The sequence below is a fragment of the Lepidochelys kempii genome, chromosome 1 (assembly GCF_965140285.1).
Source record: "Lepidochelys kempii isolate rLepKem1 chromosome 1, rLepKem1.hap1, whole genome shotgun sequence".
In the NCBI taxonomy this organism is placed as follows: Eukaryota; Metazoa; Chordata; order Testudines; family Cheloniidae; genus Lepidochelys; species Lepidochelys kempii.
Genome location: NC_136380.1, coordinates 163,358,077 through 163,384,189, shown reverse-complemented (window position 1 = coordinate 163,384,189; position 26,113 = coordinate 163,358,077). Strand labels below are relative to the sequence as shown.

The following is a 26,113-nucleotide window of genomic DNA, read 5'->3' as shown; positions in this document are numbered from 1 at the left end:
GGCTAGTGGCGTTCTGTTATTTTCTTTGTTAGGCCTGTCCTGTAGTAGGTGACTTCTGGAAACTCTTCTGGCTCTATCAATCTGTTTCTTCACTTCCGCAGGTGGGTATTGTAGTTGTAAGAATGCTTGATAGAGATCTTGTAGGTGTCTGTCTCTGTCTGAGGGGTTGGAGCAAATGCGGTTGTATCGCAGAGGTTGGCTGTAGACGATGGATCGTGTGGTGTGGTCAGGGTGAAAGCTGGAGGCATGTAGATAGGAATAGCGGTCAGTAGGTTTCCGGTATAGGGTGGTGTTTATGTGACCATCGTTTATTAGCACTGTAGTGTCCAGGAAGTGGATCTCTTGTGTGGACTGGACCAGGCTGAGGTTGATGGTGGGATGGAAATTGTTGAAATCATGGTGGAATTCCTCAAGGGCTTCTTTTCCCTGGGTCCAGATGGTCATGTCATCAATATAGCGCAAGTAGAGTAGGGGCATTAGGGGACGAGAGCTGAGGAAGCGTTGTTCTAAATCAGCCATAAAAATGTTGACATACTGTGGGGCCATGTGGGTACCCATAGCAGTGCCATTGATCTGAAGGTATACATTGTCCCCAAATGTATTTTTTCATGCTTTGTGTGTATATAATAAGATCTTCTAAACTTTCCACAGTATGCATCCGATGAAGTGAGCTGTAGCTCACGAAAGCTTATGCTCCAAATAAATTGGTTAGTCTCTAAGGTGCCACAAGTACTCCTTTTCTTTTTGCGAATACAGACTAATACGGCTGTTACTCTGAAACTTATAAGTCAATGTGAATTAAACACTTAATTTCAAAATCAATATATTCCAAGGGTACTTACTATGCAACAAAACGTAACTTAGAGAATATTTTTCTTCAAGGCAGTGTGGCCTAGCGGATAGAGCACTAGACTGCGACTCAGGAGATGTGGGTTATATTCCTGGCTCACGCACTGGCCTGTTGGGTACTATGGGCAAGTCACTTCATCTATCTGTGCCTCATTTTCTCCATCTATACAGTGGAAATAATGATGCTGAACTCCCTTGTGAAGTGCCTTGAGATTTATGAACAAAAAGCACTATATAAGCTCTGACCAGGGTCCCAGTGCAGGCCAGCTGAGGTCACTCAATTAGGGTGAACTGCAGAGAATGGGACAGACAATCCCCCAAAAGCTGGTGGATATTCCAATACTTAAATTTACCTAACCAGCATAAAACAGCTGCTTTATTACCTTACTGGTTACTCAGAAGTCCAAAACAACACAGTTCCCTTAAAGTGATCCAGCCTCAGGCCTCCATCCAGGTACCTAATTCAAATACGATGATTTCTGAAAATCTTCTTTGATCATATAAAAGAAAAGGTTCTACCAATCCCAAAGGATCGGACACATTACCTCCCAAGCTATTGAATATTCCAGATCTTACCCAAATACACACTACAGCTAATTCTTATTAAACTAAAATTATTAAACAATGAGAGTATGGTTAAAAGGTCAATATACATACAGACATAAGTTCAGTTCACTGAGGTGCAGAGATGGTGAGCTGTTTTAGTTGCAAAGAGTTTTCAAAAATAGTCCATAGGTTATAGACCAGTGTCCAAATATCATATTCAGGGTGTACCAGCATAACTGGGACCTCAGTCTTGCGACTCAAACTTTCCCAGTTGAAGCCTAAGCAGATCTGAGATGAACAGGATCAGGACCCAAGGATTTTTTATACAATTTCATGTCCTTTTTAACAAGTTGGAGTTCCTCTGGGAACAAAAGGTAATTAGCAGGACTTTGAAGGAGGTCCATCCCTGGTACTTTGCCTTATGTTAATTCATATAGCTATTTGCTTGTTCCTCCACCATTCACAGATGACTTGCTGTACATTTAAGAGAGATGAATACAGAGATATCCCATGTTTACAATTCATTTAAATGCCAGGATGTTCTTTTGATCTCTGTATTAAGAGTACAACATTAATAGGGACTGTTGATTACATTGTTGACCCTATTCATATATATGTAAATACACAAAACTTCAAATATCTCCCCACATGCCTTTTGAGGGTTATTTATTTTGCAGGTTGTTTAACCCTTTCTAGCCATGCGTCACATAAGCGTGAAGTAGTACTCCTATGCAGTCTCTTTAGGTTCATGGCTGGGCCTCAGATGTGCTGTTAGCACTATGGACTTGCTTTTCAAAACCACAGAGCACCCACAATTCCAGTTAAAGTCAATGGGAACTACAGTTGCCAACCGTTCTGAAAATCAGGCCCTCTTAGTGTATTTCTGATCCTTTTTTCCTTGATAGGCTTTTTCTTTCTCTTCTCCATGTATTAACCTGTGTGATCCTACCAACTGTTCTAATTTCCATGAATGGAGTTGAAGACTTCATTGTAATGCCAGCATATTAAACTGGCAGTGGGAACCCCCTGAATCTGGACTCTGGAATTTGATTGCACAATTGTCATTTGAGACATGCACACTGTATATTAAATAGGTCATTAGCACACATTTATATAAATGTCTGAAGTGATTTAAAAACAGTGCAGGCATTCATTAAGTAACTACCATGTGATCTTTTGAAGTCAAATATGGAATAAATAGCCCAACCTTTCAAGCAACTTCACAAAAAATTGTAAAATTCTGGCTCTCACATTCTATTAAGTAGTACAGAACTAAGTTATTTAATACACACACCTTTGATCTCACAAGTGGAATCTGGATAGTAGTTTAAAATGTCATAGAAAATTTTCTCATCCCCTTATTTCCCGTAAGTAACCATGGGATAGTACATTTTCTTTATAATCAGAACTTCAGTTTTAGACTAAAAGCTTGTAATTGATTAATACTGTAATCAGTTTGCAGTAATTACTGGATTTATTTTTCCTTTGATTGCAGGGCCACAAGTTGTTGGGGATTTGTTCCTTGAAGTGATTCGAGCCTTTTATTCTTATTGCCAGGATGCCCTGGGTTCTGATCTTAAACTTAGCTACAGTCAAAGTGGCAATGTACTTACAAGGTATACCGTAACCATTTTCACCTAATAGTTGAAATTGTATCTTTCATAAGAGAGCTTACTAAAGTAAACTATTCAGTAATCACATTGGGTAAATCTTACCTGTTTATTAATAACATAAGTTCTAACAGTGTCTTTTTGATGTAAACAGGCTGAAAATCATTGATTTTTTTTTTCCAATCTCTCTCTTTTATTTTCCTTTATATTTCCTACCTTGAGTCTCCTTTGGCATCACAGGGTTTTTCTCTTCCAACCAAGAGAATTTGAGATCATTGATTTAGATTCTTGGCTGATAACATCAGATTTATGTGTGCAGTGTTACATACATAAATACATACACCCACTGTGCCTCTCTAACATCAGATTTACTACATAAAATGTATTGATAGAACTCAACTTTTTAGTCCACAAAATCAAATTAAAGGTTTAAAGATTTTTCTTGGCTTCAGAAACACTTGCAAAATTTAGCTATTCCAAAATGGTTGGTTTTAATTTTTGAATTAAGGAACTTCATGTCTCTTCTTCAGGCCAACTTTCTAAGAACAGATCAAATAATACAAAAATGTGTATGCTTGTTGTTTAGTCTTCACTGATCATTTGTTTGTTCTTCTTACAGTGCGATCAAAGAGAATAGAAGTGCCTCAGAAATTGTTAAAACAGTCAACTTGTTGATCACATCCCTAAGTACAGATTTTCTATGGGATTATATGACCAGATGTTTTGAGGACTGCTTCAGGTAGTTATGCTGTCTGGCGTTAATGCAAAGATAAATTAAGAATTACATAGATAGGACAACAGCTAGGACAACAGAAGTGTCAATGAAAGATTCAAATGCCAGTGTCATGATCCTAACCAAAGGGGCAGAGAGATGCATGGTTAGATACTGAACTAACCATCTAATGTAAATAGTTAAATCTGAGGCAGTTGTTTATCTGTCTAAATACAAAATAAACTGCCATGGTTTGGTCACTCTTTCCAAAAAGCAACATGGTTGTTTTCTGGAGAAAAAAACTGCATGTTCATAAGTAGAAAGCAAGGAGATCACATGGGATAAGATCATACTTATCCCCTAGGATGAGCTTTCCTGGCCACTTGTTTTTTTTCAGTTAACGTACATAAAATACAGCATGCAGCAGCCTCCCCATATAGAAAAATCTGGACTAGTGTCTTCTCACATGCTATGTAGAAATAAATTAATATTCTTTAAGAGGCACACAAGGTGGCCAATATTTTGTTTTTTATAATAGGTGAACCTATTTTACTGTAATCAAAATTTTAACGTGAAAGTGCTTCCTCCAAAGTGTGCAATTAAGTATGAGTGTGTTTTCATTCTAAACCTAATTAGGTAATTGAAAGGAGGTGTCATTTCAGTAAGCATAGTATTTAAGCACCATAACTAGTGCTTGAAATGAGCCAATATTTATTGGAATGGCATAATAGCACTCTTCCTTTACTCTACTCCTGTCTCTGTGAGTTTTATAAATTTGTCTTCAGAAGATGAAATTCCCAGAAAATATCCCTTTATATGCTAGGCTACTAATAGTTGGGGGTTTCCTCAGCACAGCAGAGAGGAATTAGACTAACAGGTAACGTTGCTGAGTATCTAATATGAGCCTTAAAGAAGAGAAGAATCTCGTGCTTATCTTGATTAAGATAATACAATGTGTTCTTGTACTTCTCAACTACCATATGGTAGGATTCTAAACTGTATACAACTTTGTGATCACAATAAAATGTTGATAAGAACTTGACTTAAATAGCCAAGCTGATGGTGGATACAAATCGGCCTTCTTGGCTTGTGTAGTTAGCACGGATGCCAATATAAAGTACGTTTAGGTTTTTTTAAAAACAAAAAAACCCACATCCTGCAGTAAATCGTGTATTTTGAAAGAACACACATTCTCTTTCAATACCAGGAATAAATCCATGCAGACAAGATACCTTACTGAAAATGTCAACACTCCTACGATTTCAGAGCTCTGCACACTACTGTTGTTCCTTCTTGATGTGATTCCTTTGGTAAGGCAAGTTTGACCTAAAGTTAATCATTCAGATCCTGACTCATTTTCTTTCCTTTTATCAGATAAGTTTCAGTTTCACAGAAGCATTGCTTTTATTTTGGTGGATACATTTTTATTTATTTATTTATTTATATAATGGGGGAAACTATATTTTCATTTGAAAAGAATACCAATGAATAAATACACAATGCTTTGAGCCAAATCCTGCCCACTCTACTCGTGTGAGGAGTTCCATTCAAGACCACTTCATGCCATGTAAACCAAGAGTAGAACTTTGTTCCTAATCTTCTCAGCATGTATAAGAGTGAGGTGTTAATGGGGGGTTTACTATCAGCATTGTATGCAACACATCCTCCTAATAAGAATGGTTTTGAGCTTCTCAGCTAATAGGCAAATATCTTCGTAAGTTATCTGACAAACATATAAACTCCAGTCTCAGAATACCAGCACTTCTTGGAAAATCAATTGTGACAAAGCTCTGTCCTTGCCTCCGTGGGTCCTGCGTTTCCTGGCGGATTTCGCTAGCCTCAGAGGCTCACTGTAACCCTCCACGTAACCCTTCTTTCTCTAGAGACAAGGGTCACAGTCTACTGAGCCATTTTCATCATAAGCCAGCAAGGGAGGTGAGGAGAAATTATCCTTCCTTGCACAGTCTCTGTCTCCCAGTCTCAGTGATTAATCAGGGGGCAAAGGTGGCGGGGGGGAGAGCCCGGGCCCACCCTCTACTCTGGGCTCCAGCCCAGGGACCCTAATAGCATCAGTTATGATAGCTGATCTTTCAGAAACATGACATGTACAATTCCCTGGGCTACTTCCCCCACAGCAGCCCTCACTTCCTCAAGCTCCACTTCACCCTTACCTCAGGGCCTCCTTCCTTGTGCCTGATATGGTGTGTACTACTCACTCTCCAACAGCACAACTTCCTCCCACAGCTCCTGACATGCACACCCACCTGACTAACTGGGAGGCTTTTAACTAGTTTCAGCCAGCCCCTGATTGGCTTCAGGTGTCCCAATCAACCTAGCATTCTCCCTGCCTTCTGGAAAGTTCTTAATTGGCCCCAGGTGTCTTAATTGACCTGGAGCAGCTTCCATTTCACTTAACCTGGTACCAGGGATTTGTTGAGCCTGGAGCTAATATATCTATCTCCCACTACTTTTCTGTAGCCATCTGGCCTTGCCCCATCACACAATATATTGATTAGATGACTTACATACAAATAATGAACTTGTGAAAAGAGAAAATTACTGAAATTTTCTAATTATAACTGGATCCTTATAATAAAACAGTAATTTATTGAAATAGAAATTAGAACGGTCATGCATGAGTTATCAGTCTTGCAAAGTTCTGTATGCCCACTTGCTTGTGGGCGATTACTTTTCATTTTACTTGCCCATCAAAAAAAATTTCTTTAACTGTATCCTATTTTAAAGGATATAAAAGTCATGTGTTGTCAGGTTTTTTTTCCACTTTGCTGCTTGGGTGGATCTGTTATTTGGGCTGTTTTGCAAGGCTATTATCAGTAGTCAAATTCCATTCAACACTAGGATCTGGTTCTACGTTCAGCACTGGGTGGAGTAATAGCACTATTTAAAGCAACCATATGCAACTTAACTCAATGTGCATCATATATTAGTCACATCTGTGCTCACTGAAGTTAGACTTTATATTAGGCAGCTTGACAATGGTAAAATCCATTTCTGTCTGCTAAGCTATTTAGCATTTAATTATTTTAAATCCCTGCTTATTTTAGGAACTTTACTCTGAAGTGCAGACTCAGTATCTCCCACAGATGCTCAGTTACATGGTACAGTCTCTTCTGGAGAATGTGGAGATTCTAAGTTTACCAGAACTCACTCATGCTTTAAAGACCTGCTTCAAAGTGCTTAGCAAAGTACAAATGCCTCCTGCCTACTTGGATAATGAGACTGGAAGTGGAAACTCGGTAGGTATTGCTGCAAGGCCTGTTGCATATTATTATAAATAACTATTCACAAATCAAGAGTGGTGTACTCACCTTATTTTAATAATGCAAATTCTTTTATGGAATGCTACTAACTTTTCTACTCTAACTGAAATTTAGGTTACTCATTGCGGCAGTATATCTATGTAGGCCCCTTTCATACACTCTGAGTCACTTTGTGCTATGTGTCTGAGCTGTTCTCATTTTGAGAACCCACTCCAACCTTAGCTGACTTGTTGTCCAAGCCATGCAAAGGCATAGTGTTGTCTAAAACTAGGATGTGGTGCAAACCCCTTTCCTGCTCCATCCCATCTGCCGAAAAGAGCCTGGTCTTCTGTGGACGCTACTCAATGCAGTGGTAAGATGCCCTGGGGCATTTGAAATAAAGAGTGCAAGTGGCCAGATCAAGCCCAGCCTTTTTGTTATCACGATTACCTGACCTGCTACAAGATGCACTTTAATACTACAAATGGTTAAACAAGCTCACAAGAACAGGGCAAATAATTTATGTGTGATAAGGTAGAAAACAAACTTCACAGTTTGCTAATGATGAGCAATAATACAAGCATAGAAATAAGTTAGAAACAATCAGACTTGGCAGTTGCTGCGTTATTGACGTTATAATCAATGGCATAACAAGGAAACCCTTTCCTTCCACACTTTATCACTTCTTAAATTTCCTGTTGGGCTGCTATTGCGCAACATTAGATCATGAAGGTGCTGAACATGGCCCAGAGCCTCAGAGAGGAGGAGGTGTGAGGAATAGTTTTAAAACAAGTATAATTTTGTCTTAAAGGCAACAGAGCCGCTCATCAGTAGCCGCATCTATTTCATGTAAATATCTCTTTGGCTCCAACAATTGCCAGATAAGGAGGTTTATTCATAAATTCAGGAGATTCATAGATTCCAAGGCCAGAAGGGATCATTGTGGCCATGTAATCTGGCCTTCTGTATAATACAGGCCATAGAATGTTCCTCCCCCAAAAAGAGAATATTAGCTAAACAGCAATCATCAGCAGGACCATAACTCTTACAAGTCTATTGATACCACTTTCACAAAGCCACAGCACAAGTTATCAAGGCAGAAGGGAAGGGATTCCTGTCCTACACTCTTTTCCCCCTGCTGCCCCAAGTGTGATTTCAATTATTTAAAGTAACTCCAAAAATACAGTGTAATAAAATAGACACCCACTGCTTCCATTTCAGAGCCCATTGAAACAAGAAAATGGTGATATAACTTTAGAAACCAAGCCTGCAGTACAGAATGAAGATGACGCTGCTTTCGCTCCCCTCAAGTCTGAAGACAGTGGCATAGGTCTAAGTGCCTCATCCCCAGAGCTCTCTCAACACTTAGGATTGCCAAGAGTGACTCCTGAGAAGGATGATGTTTGGAAAAATGGAGGGAGTATTCAGAGGACTTTGCACTGTATCCAAGAGTTAGTTGATAAGTTTGCTAGTAAATACATTTTTGGGGTGCATTTACAAGACCCAGGAAATGGCAGAATTTCGATAGCAAACATGAGCGTAGGAGAGAAGAAAGAAAATAATTACAGAGTTGCTGAAAATGCTAGCAAGAAAAAGAACCCCTGGGAAGGAAAGCAAATTACCGTACCTCAGTTTAAACAAATGCTTTCAGACTTGTTCACAGTTCGAGGGTCACCATTTAAACAGAAAAGTCTGGAGCCTCTCTCCCCTGCAAACCATGACCTTGGTAGCAAAAAGGGAAAAGAAGAAGAATGGGACATTGACCAGGTAATGCTTGACTTGCGGGACATGAAAGAAGACTGCAGAGAGGCCTTTGCTGCTGCTTGTCACCTTCTACTGGATTGTACTACCTTCCCAGTCTACCTTTCTGAGAAAGAAACAGAACAATTGTATTTATCTCTGTTTCAAGTTCCTGGTAAGAATTGTCTTTAGACAAATAACTTCAGTGTCCCAAAATGTAAATTGTACTGCAAACTAAGTGCACTATGTACTAGGCACAACCAAGAATGTGTACACAATATAATGTGACAGGGTGTGTATTATGAATGCAGTTATAGTGCATTTTGGGTATTTGGAGGGACATGGGAAGAGACTAAAGGCAAATTGCTTACTATGGCCAAGACATGCCAATATTAGAGTGCATCTTATGTTTTAGAATTGAGCTTGTGTTGCAGTTTTTAAATCCACTTTGTTCTCCTTTGAAATACGTTGGTGTTCCGGTCCTGGATAAAACAATTCGCCCTACCCCCTCAGGGTTCCCTGCGGAAAGAGTCAACACAGGCTAACATTGTAATATCAGAACAATTTGCATAGTTAGGGCTGGTTCCCATTGACAGTTCAGATATCCTCTTCCAGGGGAGTAAGAGTGGGCCTTTAGGAAGGACAGGCTTGTGGTGGACACAGGAGTGAGGAAATGGGAGACCTGGGTTCTGCTTCTGGCTTTGCGACAGATTTCTCATCCCAGTAAAATGAGGATAATACTTACCTGCACCCTGGGCAGTTGAGTCTTCAACGTTAGAGTTCTTTGAGATGCTCAGAGGGAAGACACTTCAGTTATGTAAAGTGTTATAATTAAAGGGTTTAGAGTCATACAGCGTCTGAGTTCCCAGAATATCATGTTGGAGTCAATATAGGCATTCTTGGTTCCAATCTGACTTTTAGGGCTTTTTACTCTCTATAGTCCATACAAAGTAAACAGTTTCCAGGGAAACAAAAAGAACCTCACTCCCAAATCAGAGAATTTGTAGTAAGGAAGGGAGGGGTGAGTAACTTTCTATAAGAGAGTTCATACAGAAGCTACACGAATAGGAGAAAGAATAACGTTAATTTGAAAAAAATTACATCTTCATGCACATTCTTAATTTTCAGATTGGTTGGTCTTTTTTCATTTGATTGTGAGAGGAATGTCTGGGCTCAGAGTAGATCATGAGGAACTAGCATTCTTCTACAAGTATGGATTTGTCAGGGGGGTTTTGTTACTAAAAATCCAAAGCCTTATATTTGTAATTATTACCAAATCTTGTCAGTGGCTTTCCTGTTACAATTTTTGAGGTGCTTGTGTTTTAGGACTTTTATATTTAGTTAGTTCTAATTGTACCCCAACATATCTCTCTCTCAAACAAATTAGTCTAGCTGTTAATGGACGTATCATGAATGTAACAGAATATAAAATGAAAATGTGTGCATTTGGTGGGGAGGTGCTGAGAGGATGACGCTCTTGGTAGAATGTTGAGATTTGCTATGTTGTTTAGCTGTTTTAATGTTTTTTCCTAGTCTTTTGGGCTGCTTCATGATAACGTAGTGGATAATAAAATTTAACTGGTGTTAGAAGTGCCTAAAATATATGTATAAATGTTTTTTAATTTAAAAGAATAAAAGTGTAGTACATAACATATTTTAGTAGGTCAAGCTATTGCTACACATTGAAATATAAGAGTCGTTATAAAGCTCATGATTTTGTGCAGCCTAGAAGGGAAGGTAAATTCCATGGCATCTTCAGATTTGACAAATGTCTGATAAAGTAATCTAACGTTTAAATGTTATAAAGGCATTTTTTCCCTCTGTCTTCTCTGAGGAGGTTGTGATACCAGCTTCCCTCTGTGGCTTAAATCCCTAATGACGATATGCTGCTGCGTAAATGACTGCTATGTTCAGAATGTGTCCATCTCCACACTGCTTGAAGTTATCAACCATTCTCAGTCACTGGCACTTGTGATTGAAGATCGAATGAAGCGGTATAAAATCTCTGGACACAACCCCTTCTTTGGGAGACTGCAGATGGTCACAGTTCCTCCCATTGCTCCTGGCGTTCTAAAGCTAATATCGGAGAAAACAGACTTCTATCAGGTGTCAAACTCTTTACTGTACAAATATACTTTAGCTAAAATATATGTTAGTCATAATTAAATGGATTTTCTGGGATAATTCTAACACAACATTGAAGGTAGTGCCTTCATGTCTACTGGAGAGTCTCATGTATGGCATAGTTATACACACTCTGACATAACTTATGTCTCTTGTAATGGATCATGGCTGATATTTTCAAAAGTCAGTGGAGATTTTTAGAAAATTTCTTGTGCACAGATTTAAAGATCTCTGAGTTTGAGGGTGGATGCTCAGCACTTTTGGAAAATAAAGACCCAGGTGTCCCAAGTGGGGCATCAAACATCACTAGTCACTTTTTGAAAATCTTGATCCCTAACTCTAAATGTCTTCAGTTGATTTTGTTTTTTGAACTTGAAAACTACAATTTGAAAGGATTTTATGCTCTTTTGAGCTCCCAGTATGAAAAATTAGTGGTGGTGGATAAAATGGGGGGAAAAAATCAAAGTACTCTCCTTTTTTTTTTTTTTTTTCCCCCTTATGTGGAATAAAAATATTTCTGAAGGGTACCCTATCAGTAGCTGTTTGTGGTCCAATAGCCACTGTCAACTACTACTGTAAAAGAGCTTCACTGAGAGTTTTTAAACAGCTTCCATTTTATCTATTGATAATAGAAAGTAAGAATTTCACCTGGCTGGTGGGCCCCAAAATGCTGTTTAAAAGGCAAAACATAGTGGGCAGGAAAAGAAGTTTAAAATGGTTGCTTTTTTTTTTTTTTTTAACCTCATCAGTTTCTCTTACCTTTCCTGCAAAGCTAATGAACTGGGATAGGGGAAGCAGGAATAACAAAACAAGAACAAAACCGTATGGTAGAAATAGATGGGATGGAGGATAGTGGAAAAGAGACTGGATACCATTATCTAAAATTATATACTCTGGTAATAAGGTGGAAATGTTACACCTCTGCGTCACTGGATATTTAATCATAGATAGGATGTCTTCATTTGGATTATGGCTTTGGACAATCAGCATCCATATTATTCATAGACGAAATATTGAATCTAAATCCAATGGGTGTCTCTTTGATCAAATACCATAGTCATTTTTTTTATTCTGCAATATGTTATGATCTATCCCATGTTATTTATAGGAAATATTTCTAAGGACAACTGTAAAGTTATCTTAATATTTCTTTCTGCTTCAGCCCAACGTCAATTCTCAACTCTTTGTAAAAGCTAATGTGAAGGGCAGTTGAGAGGCGTAGCTGGAAGGAGAGGTAATTTGAGAAGGGCATGTCTAAGCAGCTAGTTAGTTCTTAAAACGAAGTGCGGTGTGGGGGATATTCTAAATTCAATTCTTAAACTTTAATTGGGAGCTACTGTTTAGTCATGTGAGGCAAAGATGGCTCTATCACATTACCACTTCTTTCAACTTTGTTCCTCTTTGTATGCCAAAGTGGTAAAACCATCCCAGTGTTCCATTTCTTACGTGTGTGCCACTTTTGTGTTGCAATTTTTGGTATTGTTTATATCATCTGAATTATGAATGTTTAGGGTTGGGATTAAAGTTAGAAATGGAAGCAGAACTCTGCTTTCCTCACCCGTTAGTGCACAAACATGAGTTGATTGCAGCTCCAGGACAGTGCTATTGTGTTCCCCTAGTTCCGGATTTGTGAATCAGCCTCTTGCTCTTCCCTAAACTGAGAATATGTAGGATAGGAAAATATGAACTACCCTTTTCACAAATACAAAACACTTTAGTGTTTATACCAAGCTTTTAAATCAGTGGGGGGTGGTACAATGTATTTTATCTGTTCCCCCAGAGAGTCGCTCAAGTGCTTTGGAATCAGCTGAACAAAGAGACAAGGGAGCACCACATCACCTGTGTGGAACTGTTTTATAGGCTGCACTGCTTGGCTCCATCAGCTAATATTTGTGAAGATATTATTTGTCATACGCTATTGGATCACGATAAAGTAAGTCCTGTATTTCCTAGGCTGCCTCATTATTGTAGTGTCTTACCTCTGGTTCCAGCCAACCTTCAGCTCCCTAGCCATATAGCTTCAGGGCTTCTCAACCCCTGCTTCTCTGGAGACCACAGCTGAGAATCTCTATCACTCCTCCCTGTGGTGAATTCCCTCAGGGTCTCTGGATGAATCAACATAGGACCCATCTTAGTCATTGGATGCTATACACTTTCCCTAAAATCACAGATTCTCCAAAGTTAGCAATCCTTCACAGCATTTCTAAATATTTTCCAGATCCATCGGTAAGTCTGAAAACACTTTGAGCTGGACGTTGACTTATTCTTCCCAACCTTATGTTCTGATAAGTCATTTGACCCTGTGTCTGAGACAGCACTGAACAGCTCCTAGACCAGGCAATAGTCAAACTGTATTTAAAATGAGCCAATTCCCTTTAGCAATTTCATTTCCCTATTTTCAAGATCGATCAGTTCTTTCTTAGTTTTTCTGACAGCTAACATGTAAATTAAGTAAAAGGTCACAACCTGATGCTAATCTATAACCGCAGTCTTAAACATTCTACGATAGATTTTTATATATAGCTATATCTATCTAATCTGCTTTCACAATTCTGAAACTTCTTATATATTAAGATCTATATAGGGGTTGTGGGTATCTGAATAGTCAAGAGTTTGAAATCCTATATTTTAGACTCTTATACACATTCAGGGATGATAATCCTCAGTAAGGTCTGCCTACTAATAACAGTCCCTTCGTATCACCCTTCTTTGTCATCCAACCCCCAATAACTCAAGAGATTAAAATACTGTAAATGGGAATTCCAAACATGTCTTTTCTTTGAAATCATCAGCTTTATTGTGCATTAGGTGCTTTTTTGTTTTGATTGCCTTGGGTTGTGAGTGCATGGCAGGAAAATGACATTGTATGTTAATCCTATCTAGAAATGGAAAAACAGGTGCAGAATTCTTAAGATTTTAGAAGTAATCTATGCAATAAGCATTTTTTTTACTAGAGCCTTTTAAATTCACTAAACTTACTACATGTACCTCAGAATCAAAAAGTTTCTGTCTTCTTCTGTAAAGGGGACAAGGCTGGAGGCACTGTTCAGATTCTCTGTTATATGGCATTTGACCAGAGAAATCCAAGGCAGCAGAGTCACTTCCCACAATCGATCCTTTGACAGGTATTGCTGTACTTTGATTTGCCTGGCTTAATGTTTATATAAATATATTTAGGGAAATTATACTTTTTTTGCTAGAAAAAAAAAATCTCCTGGACAGTCATGAACCAAAGTAAGGCCGTCAAATATTTATTTATTTTTAACTTAAAAATAAAACCCCCTATTTGTGTTGGTAACACACTCTCACCCAAAGTAATAAAGTACTTGTGCTGTGGGGGTTTTTTGTTTGGTTGGTTTTGTTTTGTTTGGTGCTTCAAGGGGAGGAGTTTGGAGTTGCTTTCCGTGTTGTCAGCAAAGAGTGAACAGCTGAGGCCCATCTTCTAATAGGAGTGGCTTCCTACATCAAGAAGATGGGGCCTTTCCCTAGGAAAGGATAAAAGGGCCCGGCAAAAGCAACTACATTCAAAATATTGTTAAAGTAATGCAAGGGTGGCATGTTACTCATTGTGCTCCTCAGTCTTATACAATATGAGCCAAAAATTTCAAGCCTTATGAAGTAGGAGAGGATATTATAAAAACGTTCTCTAATTGGAGATAGCGTGTGTGCAATATACACACACATAGTATGTTTTGCCTTGCTCCTGCAAACATGTGCTCGACTTTGAACTCAGTGGCACTACTTCTGGGTATTGGAATTACTATCAGGAGTAAAGCTGAAACATGGGCAAGTATTTGCAGGAGTGGAGTCTAAAAATGTGTTGTGAAAGAGGGCTTGTAATTTTACTTCTCCTTTGCAATTTCTCCATTCAGATCTCTGTTTGTGGTGTTGGACAGTCTAAATTGTTCAGATGGTGCAATTGGTGCCGCAGCACAGGGCTGGTTGATACGTGCTCTCTCACTTAATGATGTTGCACGAATTCTTGAGCCAGTACTATTGCTGCTTCTTCATCCAAAGACACAGCGCACATCCATCCATTGCATCAAACAGAAGAATTCAGCAGGTAAAGCTGCTCTCAGGCTGAAAATGTAACTGTTTGAGTTAAGTCAATTAACAGTTAGTCACTGTCATAAATATAAAGGGAAGGGTAAACCAGTTTAAAATCCCTCCTGGCCAGAGGAAAAATCCTCTCACCTGTAAAGGGTTAAGAAGCTAAAGGTAACCTCGCTGGCACCTGACCCAAATCACCAATGAGGAGACAAGATACTTTCAAAAGCTGGGAGGATTGAGAGAAACAAAGGGTCTGTGTCTGTCTGTCTGTATGCTGCTTTTGCCGGGGATAGACCAGGAATGGAGTCTTAAAACTTTAGTAAGTAATTTAGCTAGGTATGTGTTAGATTATGATTTCTTTAAATGGCTGAGAAAAGAACTGTGCTGAATAGAATGACTCTTCCTGTCTGTGTGTCTTTTTTGTAACTTAAGGTTTTGCCTACAGGGATTCTCTATGTTTTGAGTCTAATTACCCTGTAAGGTATCTACCATCGTGATTTTACAGAGGTGATTTCTTTACTTCTATTAAAAGTCGTCTTGTAAGAAAACTGAATGCTTTTTCATTGTTCTCAGATCCAAGGGTTTGGGTGTGTGGTCACCTATGCAAATTGGTGAGGATTTTTCCCAAACCTTTCCCAGGAAGTGGAGTGCAAGGGTTGGGAGGATTTTGCGGGGAAAGACGTGTCCAAACTACGTTTCCCAGTAAACCCAGTTAGAGTTTAGTAGTGGCAGTGGAGATCCAGGGACAAAGGATAAAATTAATTTGTACCTTGGGGAAGTTTTAACCTAAGCTGGTGAAAGTAAGCTTAGGAGGTTTTCATGCAGGTCCCCACATCTGTACCCTAGAGTTCAGAGTGGGGGAGGAACCTTGACAGTCACCTTACTCCATTTTAAGCCAGTCTTTGACGTTAGGTGTCATACTCTTCAGTTTGAGGTGTTTCCTTATAAGCAGCGATGCCAGCTGCATATATCACTCTTCTCAGTTACACCTCTAATAATGCTTAAACGCAGTTATAGAGTAGGTCATACCTTTTTAAAGGTATAAGGCCCATCAGTATCTTCTTTTGGGTTAGCATTTCTGCAAAAGAAGCTTCTAGACCTCCTAATAGTTGAATTGCTTTTTTTAATCCAGCTATCTGTTTGCATAACAGTTTTTCTACCTTGTTTCCTATCTAATTGACTTGCGAAACATCATCGTTCTCACTATTTACATTATAGTAGCACCCAAAGGGAGTCTCTTGTGCCAGCTGCTGTGCAATCATAGAAGTAGACATGGTCATTGTCCCAAAGAGTTTACAGTCTGAGAAGGTTTATGGTATCTCTGACTTGTACAATTCCATCATAAAACATAACTGCTCAATGAAATTATTTCCTTGGCATAAATAAGATTTTTAACTTTTAATGTAAAGTCAGTTACTTGATCACCATTACATTTTCTCTTACAGTTTGTCTTTCAGCATAAAGGCTATTGAATGTTTTAACTGTAATAATAAACACTAATTTTTGAAATCTTCATATTTTTTTCAGAAGACTTGCATCATTGGTTTAGCAAGAAAAGTGCCTCTTTCAAAGAGTCATTTGGAGCCTCTGTGCTACATGAAAGCAGTTCTGAAGAAAACATACCAGTGAGCCAATTTACAACTGTGGACAGGGAAGCTATTTGGGCTGAAGTGGAAATAGATCCAGAGACATCTCAGCTAAAAAATGGACTGCCTGAAAACGAACTCTCTCACTGTACAGAAACTCCACAGGATACCAGTGGTGATCATGATAACAGTGAACACACAGAATCAGCAGATACCAGCACAGGACATATTGATAGTGAAAATACATCATCTTTTTCTCCTTCTCTGGATCCACAGGAAATGAGCAATGAGGAGAACTCCAGAGCTACAATCGACTGCAGAGAAAACATGAAGAATGTTAGTTCATCTAATGCTTTCCCTCTTCATGGCTCCAAACCCAGTACTACATTAAATCTTGTGCGTGCAGACTCTGAGAAAACTCAAGCGTCGGAATCACTATCAAGTGATGAGGAGGTGGATTTGGAACTCCAAGCGATTACAACTTCTAGGCTGCTCAAGCAGCAGAAAGAAAAACAAGAGATGATAGAGGCTCTGTTTAAACACATTCTCTTGTATTTTCAGCCTTATGATTCCAAGAGGGTTTTGTATGCTTTTTCTGTGCTAGAGGCAGTACTCAAAACAAACCCTAAAGAATTCATTGAAGCTGTGGCCAGTACTAGCATGGATACGAGCTCTACAGCTCATTTAAATCTCATCTATAATCTTCTAGCTCGGCACCAGGAAACTCTTGTGGGACAGAGCTTTTATGGTAAGCTTCAGACTCAGTCACCAACCATGTGTCCCCATTCTTTATTAATAGAATTGCTGGCTTACCTCTGTTTGAGTTTTCTGCGCTCTTACTATCCATGTTACTTGAAGGTAACCCACAAAGATGTGCTTGGCAACAGAGATGTCCAAGTCAAAAGTGTAGAAGTCTTGATTAGAATGATGGTGCAGCTGGCCACAATGCTAAAGTCAGCAGAAAACAAGAATATCGAGTTTATACACAACTTGCTTGGAAGATGCAAAATTCAAGAGTTTGTTCTTCTTTCTTTGTCTGCTTCTATGTATACAAGTCAAAAACGGTATGAACTGATGACATCTGATAAAATTAATAGTGTCATCGAAGAGAGCCTCTTTGAAGAAAGCCTTATCAATTTTGGGCAAGATCAGATATGGAGTGAACACCCCCTTCAGATTGAGCTGCTGAAGCTTTTGCAAATATTGATTGCCTTGGAGCACCATCTTGGACAGACACATGAGGAACAGGAGAACCAGCCAGACCTATCGAAGGAATGGCAACGAGCTCTTAATTTCCAGCAGGCTATTAGTGCAGTGCAGTATGTGCATCCACACCCAATAACTTCACAAGGATTATTTGTCTCTGCTGTAGTTAGAGGTTTGCAGCCAGAGTATGGCTATGGGATGCATCCATCTTGGGTAGGTTTAGTCACGCATTCTTTGCCATACTTTGGGAAATCTTTAGGCTGGACTGTGGCACCATTTATCATACAGATATGTAAAAACCTGGATGAACTTGTTAAACAATATGAAAATGAAACTGTGAAGATGTCTGTGAGGTAAGATTCTTAAATGCAGAGTTTTGATATTTTAACTATTCAGTACAAAGTACTGATAAGCTTATTTTCTCAAACCTCATACTATTGTCTAAAGTATTCTAAAATTACTTTTTTTTGTCTGACAAGTTATTTTAAAAGCTTTGCTTTCTGATACCTCAGCAGTTAGAACATAGAACCAAATACTCTTTTGACCATAGTAGTCATGTAAAGAATGAAAATATCCAATTGTACTATTAATAACTTTTGTGTTCTTCTCCAAAGTGTAACTTCTAAAAGGGAGAACATTACGCCAGATTATCCTCTGACACTTTTGGAAGGCTTAACAACCATTGGTCATTTTTGCCTTTTGGATCATCCTAATCAAGCCAAAAAGGTAGTAGACTGCTTCTTATTACTTCAGTAGATATCTGTCTCCAAATGCCAACCATACGTTTGACAGTTTGGCCTCAATTCAGCAAAGTACTTACGTTCTTGGCTGAATCATGACCATTAATGTCTATTATTGTGGGCCCAAAAATGAGAGGCGGTTACCATAGGGATAGCAGAATCTCCTTCCATGTAGGAAGAGGAACATGCTTGTGTAGAGGAGAACCCTCTGCTTGCAGATGATAAGGTAACTATTCTCTCACCCCAACTCAGTGTGTGCTGACAATAAATATATTTGGATTATTGGACACTACTCGTTTATGGAAAAAGTACAATATTCTCAAATTATTCTGAAGTAATTTGTATGTGTGAAGAAAGAAATGTGAATGTCATGCTGTCAAAAAAGCTATAAAGGCATTTTTTCTAAAAATTTCTCTAGAACAATATGAATTTTACATTTATAAATATAAATATATTCAGTATGCTGTTAAATGAAAGTGAGTGAACAAAATTTGTACATCTGAAAAACCGCACTGCAGACAACTCTATATGCATCCTTTTTTCTCACTTTTTTTTCCTTATATTGCAAAACCAGAACAAGTTTAATTTGATCTTCCCCACCCAAATACTCATGCATTTTGTGGCTCTATTCCCAAGTTACTTTACTTCATTTGTTTAACTGGAAAGTTGCCACAGAATAAATAATCAGAAGTATATTTAGTGGCATGTATTCTAAATGAGAATGCATTTCACGCTCTTTTTTTTTTTGTTACAAATTATGTGGAAAATGGAGATATGTAGTTTGCACCATGTATTGGAAGAGGATATGGTCTCAAACAGAGAAATGAACTCTTCAATCAAAAGCAAAATCAGTAGAATGTTATACTCTAGTTACACATACTTACCCATTCTGTAAGTGATAATAAAGTTTATAAACACAACAGCTGAATGATCTAATGTTTTGCAAAATTATTATTACAAAAGACTTCTTGGATGGAAAGCAGATGTCCGCACTAAAGATTGTGTAACAATATTAAGAATAATGAATCTGCATACACTTGAGTGTTTGTCCACAGAATATGTTGTTTAATATAGATATTTGTTTTCCTAGGTGTCCCCTATATCTGACCCCACAAACCTGAGAAATGCCAGGAATGCCATTTTGGAAGAATTGCCTCGTATTGTTAACACAATGGCCCTTCTTTGGAGCGTTATAAAAAGGGAAGACTCTCAAAAAAGACCAGTTGACTTTCTTGGAGCAACCAAAGGCTCTTCTTCAGTTTACTTTAAGGCAACCAAAGTAGGAATCCTTTCCAAGCACTCTTTCTCCCCTGCCCCCCATTATCTTTTGTGTAAAGTTCTTGTATATGGTTTTGCCATTCTCAAAATAGCAAAGTAGTTTTACAGTTTCTGAAATTTATAGGCTGCAGAGAATGTTCCTGGTCAAAGGTGCAGAATTCCTACTATAAAAGGCTTGTCACCTTTTGTGCAAGTCAGTTGCAAAGTGTCAGATTTCCAAACCTAAATTGATGCACAATTTGTATAAAATTAATTTGCCTTTTGGTGATTTTTTTTTCTGCCCCCTTTTTCCCATACATGTGCTTTTCGCCCCGCTATTAAATCCTCTTCCTTTCCTTGTATTTTTTTCTCCATTCTCTCTTTCAAAAACAAAACAAAAACACTGCAACCCAGAAACAAGGTGTCTGTCCAAATGAGTGTGAGAGAGGACCTCATGCAAGTTAACAGTTTCTGGCTTGTCTGGAGTGAACTTGAGCTATGCGTGCTCTTTCATTTACTTAAGTATTTAGAATTCGTTCTGCTTTTGTTATGAATTGTAATAAGATTTTGCCATATCGATCAACATTTGAGTTTTAAAGCTGATGACATCATAAACATGACACAGCACACTGCATATTTTCCCCTTAACTACTGTTACACTCAGTTTTTGAATAACTGATACTGGTAAGATAAGTAGTATGTATGAGAGATAGGGTTTGTATAAATTTATCTTAATTTTTGATGATTGTATTGAAGTTAATCTTTATTTTCTTGAATAAGCTGTGAACTTTGCCCAGTGAAGCCATTCTAAATTTTCACCTAGTCAGCCTGTAACTGCCAGCTTCCCAATTCTTTTGTGGGCAGAAGAATGATGTGACAGTTTGTCATAGGTGTGATTTAAATTTTATTTTAAGAAATATTGGAGGGTGAATAAGAAGATTGGGTGAGAAGCTGTATTTTTGTTGAGCAATTACTTATTTTTTGTGGGCCTGTTGAGGCCCTCCATTACACATTGATGTGGTTGTCTACTCCATTGGGGGGGGGGCGCGGGGGCATGGGCAACTTGCTTGAAAACAATTTTGTGTTTCTTCCTTTTTGAGTATATTTCCATGGGTGAAAGTTGTGGGGGCGATGGTTTTTTTTTGTTTTTAGTGGGGGATATGACCAAACAGACAGCTGCCTCCTTGGATGTTGGTTTCGGATTTGTACAGATTGTTTGTTTACTGTATTCATTCAATGAGCTAACTTCCAAGTTTGTTAGAGATGGAAGGTAGGAGCAGGAGGACCCAGAGGCAGATTGAGTAAACGGGCTTCTTTATTACGGTACTTGTTCCCCTCGACCCAATTGTTGAGTAACCCCCAAATTAATTACATCACACTCTTTTTTATTTAAGTTAATATGTAAATACCCACATTTACTGCAATGCTGGCAAAACCTTTATTTAATAATAATGAATATTAATAGCTATATACTGAATATAATTAAACCCGCCCCTGTTTACAGCTTTAAGCATATTATACAGACATTTTACCTTGAAGATACATTTCATTGCAGTAATTGTAGCATAAGTTTCCTTAATCAGTAGTTCACAGGGGAGGGAGGAAGGGGCCATGACCCTGAGCTCCTTTATGTACCTGGGAGAAGAAGGAAGGGGGGAGATCACACTTTTTCCACACAAAGGGTATCCTTCAGACAACCATATTCCTTATGCAGCTGCAACGCTTATCTATTCTTAACAAGCAGAAGGGAAGGGAAGAGGATGGCAATTTTATCAAGCAAAGAAATAGTGCTTGCCTGTGCCTTATTCCCTATTACCATGATAGCAGTTACCCAGGTCTTTACTGAACCCTTACATACCCCAACAGAGTATGTAAGGGTTTTATTTTTAGACAGTTGTGGTAGTTGATCATTCGTTTACATTGAAGTATAATCCTTTGTTTTCTTTACTTTGTTTTTGCTTATCTGTTGCTTTGGTAACATTTATACAAAGAATATTGAATCATTTTTTCTTTCAAGAAGCCACTCAGGTCAGAACAATTGGGAATCTGAGACACATATCTGGTTTACTGAAGAGCTCCTATACTCTTATAACCTTTTGATTCTTACAGGAAGAAGGCAGCAAAGAGTCCATTGAAGCAAATGAGAAAATGTAAAATTAGTGTTCCAGTTGTCCTCTAAACATAGTACTTACAGTTTCCTAAAAAATACTACTTAAAATGTATATTCTCTCTCTTCTTGGAATAGCCTTTCATTTCTCTGCCAAGCTGGCCCTGCCACTCTTCTCATGTCCTTCAAATCCTTTCTTCCCTCCTTGAAAACTCACTTTTCCATTAATTCTTACATTGCCCTCTTCACTAACTTCCTCATCCCATCCTCCTTTACTAAATTGTCATCCAATTCTCTACTCTTTCTAAAATATTTTATATATTTGTCATTCTATGTATACTACTAGTTTCCTCCTCCTCCTCCTCCCCCCATTTTACAGACATTGATTAATAATGAGGAAGTACTGTGTATGAAAAATGATTGGGCAGAGAATATGCATGATGAAAAATAGATTTTTGTTTTTGTTAGCTTTCCAGGATTTGAGATCACACCTTTTTAATAACGGAGGAGAATGAATCCATGAGAAATAATCTAAATTAACCTGAATCAAAAGTGTACAGTACTATTCTTTAATGATAGTATAACTTCTGAATCCCACATAAAAAAGCCACAGAATCTCCAAATGAACAATGAAGATCAGTCTTGAACGTTTTTGACAATGTTTAGCAATAACATATTAATCTCTTTTTTTTATAGACAATAAAAAATAAAATTTTAGATTTCTTGAATCCGCTGACGCCACACCTTGGAGTCCAGTTAATATCAGCAGTAGCAGCAGTGTGGAACAACAAAAAAGCTCATAAGAATCAAAGTAAAATAAAGGTGAAGTTAAAGAAATGTTAATTCATATGATAGTTTCTTTTCTAATGAAAAGACAGAGGTTTTGTTCCTAGGTTCACTGCAAAGACCCACGTTTTGTTTTATTTTGGTTTTGTTGTACAAGTGACAAAAACAATCCATTAGATAAGAATTTGAATTCAATATAATGGTTAAAATTTAAAACGTGAAGACTCTAAGTAAATGGAACAAATATAAACAAATAGGAAAAATAAAGATTTTAATTTGCGTGTTGAAGAAAAATACTGAAAGAAGAAAGTATTTTACTTAAAGAATCAAGAGACCATTTGTCTGGGGCATGACTTCTGTAACACAACCTGAAGACTTCTGTAACACAACCTGAAGAATTTCTTTCCCATGACAAAAATAATCTTACTGGCTTCCCCTTTTCTGGAAAAAGATATTTTATTTTTTATAAAATAGTAGAACTTATTTACTTTGGTCAATACTTGGTGTTGGAAATGAAAATAGAAAAGTGAGTTAAATACCATTTTTTTTTTAATTTATGTGCAAACTGAAACAGGACTCTCATTCTGCACATTATTACAATTTATTTTAAAATCTTATCTCAGATTTAAATAGCTGTCCGGAGAGTGACCTTTCTCTTTTGTGACTACTTTCAAGGTTTAAAAATTTGCATTCATTCCACGCTGCAACAAAAACACAACGTCGCAAACATTTTTGCAAAATGGAATTTGCAAAATAGCTGTATTCAGATTGAAAAGCTCAGCTTTTCAGTTTGTTCTGTCTCTCTGGTCAGACTTGAACAAAGGAATCGCAAAATCCTTTCCAGGAGACATGTAATTGAAAATATAAATCTCCATGAAATGTTTTGGCTTTGAAACAGCATGTTTTGACTAAATTTCATTTAGATGAAAATGTTCTGACCAGCTTTAGAAACAACTGCAAAGGAAAAGTTCTTGGATACCAAGGTGGTGATCTCCACTTTCATGCATAGATGCAAAGAACAATTATCAGTAAGCACTATGTGCTGTGCCAAGCCAAGTCCAGCACTTTAATACCAAGCTATTTTGAGTTGTTGAAGCCCAGACAACTCCAGTTTTCCTCCATTGCTGTCCAAGGCTCCAGGTTAGAAACCTTTCCAGAGGAGGAAAGTTAGAGGTAGCTCCTTCTGGAGCCAAACATGGTTACTAAGTACAAGCCCTCTTCCTAATCTGCCTTAGTCGGAATGCATTGTCTCATTATGCACCCAGCCTACCAGGGCAGGTCAGAAAGAGAGAGAGAATGAGACCCAAACTCTGATCCCCTTGGGGGTCCTTTTATGATAACTTGTTGCGTAGTTCCTAAATCACCTATTTGAGTTTCATATGCATGTTTGCATGTGGTTAGTAGTGTGAAATGCTGTTTTCCTCCATCGTTCCCTGGTACATTGAACTTAATTATGTTTGTGTCATTTAGATTCTTCCAGTGGCAAGTGCATCTCAGCTTATTCTTGTGGACTTAGTGTGTGCACTTAACACTCTGAAGACTGACACTATATTACAGCTGGTAAAAGAAGTTGTCAAGAAACCATCCCAAATCAAAGGCGAAGAGGTAACTGCTAAAATAATACTCAGCTTTACTAGGTCTTCATTCTTCCAAGGTGTCCCTGAAAAACATCTCTGCTAACCTTATTAGATGGGAAAGAGGTTTTCAACATTCATTATTTTTTTGTTACTGGTAATTATTATTAGAATTTGTTTCCTCATCATATTCTGTACCTGATTAAAGGTGTACTCAATGTGTATACAGTTTCTGATTTTCATTTTACAAGAGTAGTCGTTAGTTGTTTTTGTGTTACTTTGGCAGCACAAAGCTGAGGTAAAGCCAGCGTAACAGACTTCTTGTGCATTCTCCCAGCATAGAGGAATCTCCAGATTTCATAAGGCGAGTATAGTGGTTCTAGCCCCCTTGCTTTCAGCAAAGGGGGCATGGGCAGAGACCCATTCTGTTTGTCTGATCACTAGCTGCTGTAACAGCCTGGGGGTGGGGGGATTGTTTCCTGTCATTGCAACTTACAGCAGTCCTGACGCTGCACTAAGGCCTTTCCAGTGTAAAAAACACCTTGACCCCACTCCATCCTGGGGTACAGACGGGCAACTCACAGGGATCTGGCTCCATCTATTTTAAATTCATAGTTCAGATTATGAAAAATGAAATAACTCTTAAGTATCTAACTTATTTTTTTCCATTTTATCCTATTGTATTTCTTGCATTTCACTCTGCTTGGATAATTTAAATATTAAGTTTCCCTTCAAGATTATCAGACATTTGCCAAGCACTTTGAGAAAGAAAAGAGCTATATCAGAACTAAGTATTTTGGTTAGTAGCTTCACTTTCTGGTTCTCATGGACTACAATGCTGATCTATCTAGGCTCCAAACACTTCTGGAGAATGTTTAAATCTAAATAAAATCTAACTTTTCATTGAAATCTTAACAAACATGAAAATATTTCTCTTCATATTAGGTTTGGTCAATCCTCTCTAATTTGGGGCCTAACCTATGTCCCAGTACTCTTGAGCCATTGAAACATTGGAGCAAGCATTAGAAACAGCATTTACAAAGCAGACACCAAAATTCCTCAGGTTTTTATGATGAGCCAATGTTTCCCTTCAAATTGAGTAACTTGCATAAAATAAACACCTAGAAACTGTAAATATGTGTGTATTAAGGTACAGTTGTGTGTATATGTCTGTAATTCAGCATAACAGAAATGGATAGTTAACATTGGTACAATCATCCTGCCTATCAAACAGAAAACAAGCTTTAAACAAAATCTAATCCTAGTGAGTGTTTTAAAACTCATTATGTAGTAATTTCATTAGTAAAACTTTTTGAGGGCCTTCCTTTTTATTAAATAAGACTGTTAAAATTGTAAGTGGAACTTAAGAGACCTTTGTCATCTGGTCTGGTTATCCAGGAAATGTAGGTTTCAGAGCTTTTTACAAAACTTCACTTCCCAGGTTCATGATAGCAGTTTGGCATAACAATGACTTCCAATGATTCTAGTTAGTGAGGTTGCTTCTGTGGTGATTCTGCTGTTTAACAAAGCCTGCCTTGTTACCATGCAGAGAGGTACATTTATAAGTATTTCTAGAGCTTTGGAAGAACGTATCTGGTGGACAGAAAGGATGTGTCTTTTTTTATTCCAGACTTCCCTAGCAAAAGTTCTGAACTACCTACTATATCTACACAGACAAGGCACAGCCTATCAGTCTAAGACTGGGAGACAGATTGCTCTCAGGGGGAAAAAAAAAACAAGTCTCCCATTAAACATTGAGTCCTCTAACAGCTTAAATTTCATTTTGTTATAAAGCAAGAACATAATTCCTTGTTTTATTTTCAGAAATCTTCTCTAGTGGATATCCCAGTGCTGAGATTCAGCTACGCTTTCATTCAAAGGTAAGTAGGTTGTTACATAAAGTGATTTGCATTTAGCTACAAATGCTATTCCAGCAACTAACAGCTAGCATTATTACTTTAGCTTT

At 38.0% G+C, this 26,113-nt stretch overlaps 1 protein-coding gene across 7 annotated transcripts in view; it reads left to right on the top strand.

Moving 5' to 3' along the window:
* Positions 1–26,113, top strand: part of DOP1B (DOP1 leucine zipper like protein B) — an 87,747-nt gene that overhangs the window by 39,067 nt on the left and 22,567 nt on the right. For 5 of the 7 annotated variants that reach the window (XM_073361195.1, XM_073361230.1, XM_073361225.1 and 2 more), the window contains 15 exons: positions 2,891–3,011; positions 3,625–3,744; positions 4,925–5,027; positions 6,783–6,974; positions 8,199–8,892; positions 10,552–10,823; positions 12,622–12,774; positions 13,866–13,966; positions 14,714–14,904; positions 16,419–18,036; positions 18,298–18,409; positions 19,514–19,702; positions 22,484–22,609; positions 24,044–24,178; positions 25,972–26,027. In XM_073361195.1, coding sequence (XP_073217296.1) covers positions 2,891–3,011; positions 3,625–3,744; positions 4,925–5,027; positions 6,783–6,974; positions 8,199–8,892; positions 10,552–10,823; positions 12,622–12,774; positions 13,866–13,966; positions 14,714–14,904; positions 16,419–18,036; positions 18,298–18,409; positions 19,514–19,702; positions 22,484–22,609; positions 24,044–24,178; positions 25,972–26,027 — 4,183 coding nt within the window. The remainder of the gene's footprint in view (positions 1–2,890; positions 3,012–3,624; positions 3,745–4,924; positions 5,028–6,782; positions 6,975–8,198; positions 8,893–10,551; positions 10,824–12,621; positions 12,775–13,865; positions 13,967–14,713; positions 14,905–16,418; positions 18,037–18,297; positions 18,410–19,513; positions 19,703–22,483; positions 22,610–24,043; positions 24,179–25,971; positions 26,028–26,113) is intronic. The other 2 variants (XM_073361204.1, XM_073361214.1) reach the window with 2 other exon arrangements.